The sequence below is a fragment of the Bison bison genome, unplaced genomic scaffold, assembly GCF_000754665.1.
Source record: "Bison bison bison isolate TAMUID 2011002044 unplaced genomic scaffold, Bison_UMD1.0 scf7180017864487, whole genome shotgun sequence".
NCBI classification, from domain to species: domain Eukaryota; kingdom Metazoa; phylum Chordata; class Mammalia; order Artiodactyla; family Bovidae; genus Bison; species Bison bison.
The window spans coordinates 8,053,320-8,061,803 of record NW_011495047.1 but is presented as its reverse complement, the minus strand read 5'-3'; the positions used below and the strand labels follow the sequence as shown (position 1 = coordinate 8,061,803).

At 59.5% G+C, this 8,484-nt stretch overlaps 2 protein-coding genes across 2 annotated transcripts in view; one reads left to right on the top strand and one right to left on the bottom strand.

Moving 5' to 3' along the window:
- Positions 1-5,041, top strand: part of CUL9 (cullin 9) — a 37,573-nt gene extending 32,532 nt beyond the window's left edge. Inside the window, 10 exon segments of the mRNA XM_010863239.1 lie at positions 1,347-1,487; positions 1,587-1,751; positions 1,895-2,058; positions 2,397-2,490; positions 2,955-3,029; positions 3,150-3,260; positions 3,348-3,465; positions 3,759-3,892; positions 4,555-4,628; positions 4,705-5,041. Of these exon segments, the coding sequence (XP_010861541.1) occupies positions 1,347-1,487; positions 1,587-1,751; positions 1,895-2,058; positions 2,397-2,490; positions 2,955-3,029; positions 3,150-3,260; positions 3,348-3,465; positions 3,759-3,892; positions 4,555-4,628; positions 4,705-4,894 (1,266 nt within the window). The 3' untranslated portion in view covers positions 4,895-5,041.
- A 470-nt stretch (positions 5,042-5,511) lies between these two features.
- On the bottom strand, positions 5,512-8,364 carry DNPH1 (2'-deoxynucleoside 5'-phosphate N-hydrolase 1). The gene is given in 5 exon segments (XM_010863135.1): positions 5,512-5,697; positions 5,884-5,994; positions 6,164-6,232; positions 8,163-8,253; positions 8,255-8,364. Coding segments are annotated over 5 exon segments (510 nt in total). The 5' UTR covers positions 8,345-8,364; the 3' UTR covers positions 5,512-5,548.
- Positions 8,365-8,484: the final 120 nt, after the last annotated feature.

Below are 8,484 nucleotides of genomic sequence, written 5' to 3'. Positions count from 1 at the left end.
GGAAGTAAGTGCAGAAGCCTGGCTGGCATCACCCAGGGGGAGAGGAGCAGGCCCAAGGCACTGAGCGTGGGGCACCCCAACCCTGTAGAGACAGAGACAGAGACAGGGAGCTGGGAAACGGGACTCAGCAAAGCAGGCTGAATCCGTCCCAGCAGAGGAGCCAGTGGCAGAGTGCAGGAGCCACTGACGGGAAACCCTGGGGCCTGGAGCAGTGGGAGACAGCTTCCCGGGGTGAGGCTTGAGTGAGTGGCTGAGGGCAGGAGGGGAGTTCAGGCGGGAGACGGCATTCCCTCTGGCTGGGCAGTGGGGACAGTGGAGGCCAACGGTAAGCCCCAAGCAGAGACACTCCTCGTGGGCATGGAGCAGGTTCCAAACTGAGACCTGGCCATTGTCCTGCAGGGCAGTGCTCCCACTCCACAGCTGTCGGCTCAAGGGCCTGTGTGCCTGCCCTCCTCAGCCTGGGGGTCTGAATGCGGAAAAGGATTTTGCATTCTACTTCCCAGTTTATCTGGGCTTGTTTTTCTATAGGAGGGGGTTGGTTTCGTGTAGTACTTGAGTGAAGGTAGTTCAGTTACGCACTTATTTATCATGGAGAGTCCTCATGGAACCACCTGGGGACTCTCCTGGGGTTTGGATCCATCATTTGGGGAAGCTCTGGGGTAGGCAGTGTGAGGGAGAGGGTCCTTAATGGAGTCTTTTGGAGGCTCAGGTGCTCACGAGGTAGTTGGTGTCTTCAGGAGGGATGAGGGAAGGAACAATCAAGAGGGGAGGGGATGATGAGGGCTGATGTTGGGGGGGAGGGGATGATGAGGGTTGATGTTGAGGGCCGGGGACGATGGCTTGGGTTGGGTACGGTAGTGACATGATAGCAGGAGAAGGATTTATGAGTTGTGACACCCCCGGCACTGGTGACGGGGGGTAGGGGGGCTGAGCAGAATTTAGGAGTGCACTGGAGGAGGTGGGGGTATGGAGACAGGACTGAGGTAAGAAGTTGAGCCAGATGAGGTCACAGCTACAGCACAGTGGGCCCTGGCCAGCCCCCCAGGCCTTCTTCCTCTCTGGCTTTCTTGCTCTAAGTCTTTCTCAGAACTTGAATCTTCTTTTTCTTGATTCTCTTTACCCATCCCTTCACACCCATCCCAACAATAATTTTAATTACCACTTTGGTCTGCACACCTCAAAGTGAACTGTAATTGTGGCCAATCAGGAAAAGCCCTGGAGGCCAGAAAGGTTAGGGTCAGTGTTGAGGCTGATGTAGCAGCACGTCTGTCTCTGGCCTTGCCAGTGTTGGGGAGGGTTCCTGCTGCTGCGCTGTCCCTGAGCGGCTGCTCCCGTGTCCCTCCCAGTCTTGCTGGAATGAGTATCTGACGACACGCATTGAGCAGAACCTCGTGCTGAACTGCACCTGCCCCATTGCTGACTGCCCGGCCCAGCCCACGGGGGCCTTCATCCGTGCCATTGTCTCCTCGCCAGAGGTCATCTCCAAGGTACCCAACTCTGCCTCAAGAGGCTCCGGGGCACGGGGGGCCCGGAGGTGTGGTGTCAGAGAGCCAGGCACTCACCTCATGGCCCCTGCATCCCCACAGTACGAGAAGGCCCTCCTGCGTGGCTACGTGGAGAGCTGCGCCAACCTGACTTGGTGCACCAACCCCCAGGGCTGCGACCGCATCCTCTGCCGCCAGGGCCTAGGCTGTGGGACCACCTGCTCCAAGTGCGGCTGGGCCTCGTGCTTCAGCTGTAGCTTCCCTGAGGTGGGGGCCCACCCTGACTCTGCCCCATTGCCGGGGTCCACACCCCTCCCTGCCCCCCCACCCCAAGCACCCTACCCTGTCCTGCCCGCACCACCAGTCTGCAATAAGGACTCAGCTATACCCTCGCTGCCCCCCTCCCCTAGGCACACTACCCTGCCAGCTGTGGCCACATGTCCCAGTGGGTGGACGATGGTGGCTACTACGACGGCATGAGTGTGGAGGCCCAGAGCAAGCATCTGACCAAGCTCATCTCCAAGCGCTGCCCCAGCTGTCAGGCTCCCATTGAGAAAAACGAGGGGTGTCTGCAGTAAGTGGGGGTACTGTGGGCGGCGGCAGGGTTGGAGGCTCGGGAGAGGGTGGGAGACCTGGCAGAAGGAAGGGGCAGTGGACGGGCCAGAAAGCTCAAGAGCACGGGAGGTCCTCAGCTACCTCCTCGCACCTTCCAGAGTGATTCCAGTGTTCCCCCCACTCTTAAGCCTGCATGTATGGGGGGATCTGGAAGCCAGGATGTGGTGAGTAGGGATTAGTGAAGTTAAGGAGACTTAAGAGGGCGTGGGAGGGGCCAGCAGTGTGTCCAGGCCCTGGGCATTCCTGGTGGGGCCCTGGCCAGAGGCAGGAACCCTGACCAGCTAGCCTCCTCCACAGCATGACCTGTGCCAAATGCAATCATGGATTCTGCTGGCGCTGCCTCAAGTCCTGGAAGCCAAATCACAAAGACTATTACAACTGCTCCGCCATGGTAAGGGGCTGGTGCTGAGAGGAGGCGGGCAGAGGCCCCTGGGCGGACAGGGTGGGATGCTGCTTCTGGGCCTGGGCGCAGACAGCTCCATGTCCCAAGCAGCCGGAGAGGTGGAACAAGGCTCAGTGGAGAGAAGACTGAAAGCCCCAGGGCCTGCAGGTGCTGGGAGTTCTGTCCTGGGAGGTCTGTGCACAGAGACCTTCTGCCCCAGCAGAGAGGCTGTGGTGGGCTGAGCGCTCCCAGGAGGCCCAGGGCAGAGCAGAGCAAAGACTGTGAGCCAGGGCCTGGCTTCACTGTGTAGTCAACCTGCCAGGCTTCAGCACCCTCATCTCACAGTTACGAGAAAGGAATGAAGAAGTCTGGGTAGAGCAGCAGCAGGCCTCCGTGAATGGTGGCTGGTCTGAGGAGTAACCTCATCTTGTCCTGCCAATCACCCAACAGCCCTCTTGACATGCCTTCACCAGGTAAGCAAAGCCGCGCGCCAGGAGAAGCGCTTCCAGGACTACAACGAGAGGTGTACTTTCCATCACCAGGCCCGGGTGAGCAGGGAAGAGACAGTGGGGTGGCCAAGGAGGTTAGAGGGCTGGGCTGGATGGCCGGGCGCTCTTCTGGGGGGTGGGGCTGCGCCCGCCGGTGATGACAGCCACTCGTCCGCACAGGACTTTGCTGTGAACTTGCGGAACCGCGTGTCTGCCATCCACGAGGTGCCCCCGCCCAAATCCTTCACTTTCCTCAGTGATGCCTGCCGGGGTCTGGAGCAGGCACGAAAGGTGGTGTGGGCTGGCCTGGGCAGAGGGTGGGCGGGAGGAGGGGGAGGGTGGGAGGTGGCCTCAGCAGGAGCCTGCCTGGGCCCGCAGGTGCTGGCCTACGCCTGCGTGTACAGCTTCTACAACCAGGACACAGAGCACATGGACGTCGTGGAGCAGCAGATCGAGGCCCTGGAGCTGCACACCAACGCCCTGCAGATCCTCCTGGGTGAGCCCCCGTCCCCCTGGCACCTACCCCCAAAATACAGATGGGTGGGTGACCCAGCCCCAGCTGCCCACCTTCATTCTGGCCCCTGGAGCTTCCTGTGCCTCGTAGCCTTGTTACCGTCTTCAAGTTCTACCCTGCAGGTCCATGATACACACCCCCACCCGACCTTTGCTTTGATTACGACTGTCCCCACCTCTAGGCTGTGAGCCCTGGTAGATGTGGGGAGCGCATGGTAGGCGTCTGTGGGAGGAAGGGAAGAAGGGAGGGAGCCCCGCGCCCTGCCCTCTCTGCAGAGGAGACGCTGCTGCACTGCAGAGACCTGGCCTCCTCGCTGCGCCTCCTGCGGGCCGAGCACCTGAACACCGGCCTGGAGCTGCTGCGGCGGATCCAGGAGCGGCTGCTGGCCATCCTGCAGCACTCCACCCAGGTAGCCACCCATCCGACCCAGCCTTCCTGCCCTCACTTGGCACCGCCTGTCACAGCCTCTGGTGCCCTAGGGGGATCCTGATGGAAAGGATTCGAGGGCACATGGACCGGCCTGTATCCCACCTCCCAGCCCCGCCCCTCAGCCACCTGGCCTTGCCTACAAAATGAAGGAGGTAGTTAGCCCAGGTTAAGGGTATCTGGCCAGGTGCTTGCTCTCCAGAACTCACTTGGGGAACTTTTTCAGAAGACTCTTCCCAGATGTGGATTTAGAATCCTAGGAGTTGGGGGCCAAAGGGCAGGGATCCACCAAAGTAAGGGAGCTGAGGTTCTTTCCGGCTCCAATACACTGATGCTGAGTCTGAACTAGGAATCCCGCCCTCAGGGAGCTTACGGACTGGTACGTAACTTGGGCAGAAAAGGCATGAACACACAGTATGGTAAGGGTAGGTGGGGCCTCACCGCCATATCCTGGGTCGCTGAGGACTGTCATGTTAGGCAGAGTCAATGGCTCACAGAGCGGGGTGCTGGGGTTGGTGGCGGGGGCATTCCTGGCAGGGCCGGGCGGCTCTAGGCCCTCGGGGGATCCGGGTGAAGGAAGGCTGGGTGCCAGGGCCCAGTGTGCTCTACTCCACTGCTCCCCACATCCTCCTGTCTCCTTGCCAGGATTTCCGGGTTGGTCTCCAGAGTCCATCCTCCGAGTCCCGGGAGGCAAAAGGACCCAACGTGCCTGGCAGTCAGTGAGTGGAGGGGCCCCCTGGCGCGGGGGGACGTGGGAGGCGCCGAGGCCCTGAGGTTGAGTGTGCACTCTCCCAGGCCCCAGGGCTCCTCGGAACTGGAGGAGGAGGAGGAGGACGAGGAGCCCGAGTGGCAGCAGGACGAGTTTGAGGAGGAGCTGGACAATGACAGCTTCTCCTATGATGAGGAGTCTGAGAACCTGGACCGAGAGACTTTCTTCTTCGGCGACGAGGACGACGACGAGGAGGATGACGAGGGCTACGACTGAGGGGGCAGGACGCAGGGAGCGCTGGAGCCACCAGAGCCCCGGGGTCACGGGTCAGGCGTGCACCACTGTCCCCGCACATGGCGGCAGGTGGTTACCAGTGTCTGTGGCACTGTCTTCTGTTCACTGAATAAACTTTTTTTTAATACACTTCTCTGGAAGCAGACCAGTTTCCTCAAAGGGCCACTTCAGCTCCCCCTGCCATCACACACAGCCAATCCTTCTCCTACTCTGCTCTTTTCTCTAGGCATCCAGACATCCATCCTCAAAGCCCACAGCAGACGGCTGTGACTTACATTGATAAAGGGAAATAAATGTCCGTGGTACTCAGCCCACAAGCCTCCGACCCAGCACAGGGACAGGAAGGAATGGTCACCCCCCACCCCCCACAATCAGCTTCATCCAAACTCCTGAATGTTGCTGCAGGGAGCTTGAGCATCTTAGAAAGTCTCCTCCTCTTGGGGGCCTGTGGACCTTTAAAGGTCTCTACATCTTGAAGTTGAGCGGGGTGTTAGGATATTATTGAGAACTGGACCTTCCTCTACTGACAATGTGATATAATGTCAGAATTGTATACATGCCGTGAATCAGTACTGGGGCTAAGAGCCAGGAGCCAAGTCTGGGGATCAGGAGAATTTAATAAAAACTGGGGTGAAGTCAAGCTGTTGGGTCAGGAGAGGCAGCCACCTGCTCAGGAGGATATGCCTCAAAGTACCGATCTAGCAGGGCCTCCACTTCTGCTTCCTCGTAGTCCCACACCTGGAACCTGGAGCCATTGGCTGCTCCCCGGATCATGGCTGAGAGCACTGGCAAGAAGCATGGGGGTGAAGGTGTCTCCCCCGCCACTTCCACACTCCCCCTCCTCCCCTCCCACACTGCCCAATGCCCTTCCCTTTCTGGGGTGGGCACTGTGCTCAGAGACCCACAAAGAAGGAGAAGAGGGCAGGGACCTCAGAGAGCTGGGAAAGGAGGCCAGGGCTGGGGGGGCTCACCTCGGCCAGACTTTGGGCGAAACAGGCACAGGACTGGTTTGTGGAGGGCTACGGCCCGGCCCAGCTCATAGCCTACCCCCAGAGAGGGCTGGGTCACTTCTGCCACGACCACTGGGAAGAAAGGAGACCAAGGCTCACCCTCGGGCTTGTGAGGGACACACGACACAGTCTGGCTGCGGTGAGAAGGGAACTTGGGAGTCCCTTGGAGGGGGGGAACCAGGCAGGTCCAGGGGACCTAGGACCCCAGGGGAGTTTGCAGGCAGGACGGTGGACCACTCACCATCTGCCTGCTGCAGCCAGGCCAGGTCCCGATCATGGATGAGCTTGTCGCCTCCAGCAGCCTCTTCCCCTGTGGTTGAGGGAAAGCTGGTCAGGGACCTACCCTGGGCTTCAGTTCCTCTCTTCTGCCCTAGATACCCCCAGATCCACCCTGCTTAGGGAAGGGGAGGGGACAGAGAGATGGCCTCCAAGGGCCCCCCAACACTAGGATTCCATGAAAAGTAATGAAATGGAAAAGCCTGCAAGGAAAACGCAGTTCTGTTCGGGGGAGCAGAATGTGATCAACGACAGGAGTGATACAGGGGAGATGGAGGTCAGTGTTCAGAGGTGGACAGGAGGAGGAGGAATCACATCCCAGGTGGGGACACGCAGGAGGAGCAAGTGATCAGAGGTGGACAGGAGGAGGAGGAATCACATCCCAGGTGGGGACACGCAGGAGGAGCAAGTGATCAGAGGTGGACAGGAGGAGGAGGAATCACATCCCAGGTGGGGACACGCAGGAGGAGCAAGTGATCAGAGGTGGACAGGAGGAGGAGGAATCACATCCCAGGTGGGGACACGCAGGAGGAGCAAGTGATCAGAGGTGGACAGGAGGAGGAGGAATCACATCCCAGGTGGGGACACGCAGGAGGAGCAAGTGATCAGAGGTGGACAGGAGGAGGAGGAATCACATCCCAGGTGGGGACACGCAGGAGGAGCAAGTGATCAGAGGTGGACAGGAGGAGGAGGAATCACATCCCAGGTGGGGACACGCAGGAGGAGCAAGTGATCAGAGGTGGACAGGAGGAGGAGGAATCACATCCCAGGTGGGGACAGGCAGGAGGAGCAAGAGGCTGGCCAGTGCAAGGAACCCAGGGCCCCACAGGCTCTCAGGCTTTGGTGGGGGTGAGAACCACCCGAGAACCCGATCAACTACAAAGACCCAGGTATCGATGAGCCTGGACTGCTGACTGAGCTCGCCGGGTGATTCTCATACCCAGGCGAGTTTGAGAATCCCTGCCTGAAAGCAAAGTGTAACCAGTGGGAGGTGGTGTGAAGGCAGGGGAGATCCTGGGGTCACAGGGCCAGGATCCCAGCTTTCCAGCTTGATTCAATGTCACCCACTGGGAGCATAAGGGTCACACGCCCCAGATCAGAGCAGAATAACTGGAGAGCTTATTAAAAATGGACTCAAAGGTTTTATCCCAGTATCTGCATTTTCAACAAGCTCCCTCAGAACACTGTTGAGCACAGGCCCTTGCCAAAGCACCAGCAACTTTGTGATGCATCATTTTAAAGAGGATGCCACAGGGACTTCCCTGGTGACCCAGTAGTTAAGAATCCACCTGCCAAGGCAGAATACATGGATTCCATACCTGAGCAGAGGAGATTCCACATGCCTGTCGTGGAGCAACTAAGCCCGAAAGCCAGGCTTAGTTCAGGCTTCAACTACTGAACCCAGGCTGCTCACTGCAATGAGAAGCCCGTACGCAGCAATGAAGGCCCAGGGCAGTCAAAAGTTAAGATAAAGAGGTCTCTGAGAATTGCACTGGGTCCTACAGAGCCTGGCTCTGTCCCCTGGGAGGGAAAAGGGGACACACTTGAGGTTTTTATGAGAAGTGTGACAGTTTGGGCGTTATTTCCAAAGTAGAAAACCAGCCAGGATCCGGGACTACCTCTCCGCAGGAGCAAGAGGATCAGAGGGCCTGAGACGGTGTTCGCGGGACCCGGGGTCTGTCGGGTCAAGGAGGGCTGATACCTCCAATGTCGAAGGAAAGCTCTGTGCTAGGTGGGAGAGAAGAGGCCAGTGCGGCCTCCTCCCATCCTGCTCCTACAAAAGCCGGAAGGAGCCCAAAAAGTTCTCCACGAAAGACCCAAAGGTCAAGATAGTAACTGAATCCGGGGCGTAGGGTCCCAGGTCGGATGCACGCGGTCTGAGCCCCCCACCGCAGTTCTTCTCGGGCAGAGGGGCCTGCCTGCACCCTCCCGGCCGCCCGCGCCACGAGCACCGCCTCCCTCACCGCTCTCGTCCACCTCGGCGGCCGCCACATGCTCGGTAAGCACCACCCCGAAGCGCCGGAGGCGAGACACGATGCGCACGTACAGTTCCCGAATCCTCGCGTCCGCCACGGATACTCCCGAGAAGTACAGGGAGAGACGACCCGGATCCAGGGTTCCAGCCGCCGCCGCCGCCGACCGCCATCCCCGGCCCCCGCAGGCCCCGACCCGCTCCCCTTGGCCCCGCCCCTGCACGTGACCCGCCCCGCCTCACGGGGTCTGGTTCCAAGTGAAATGAAACACCTGTGAAATGAAACGTCAACCGTACCCACCTGTAGGAACTCA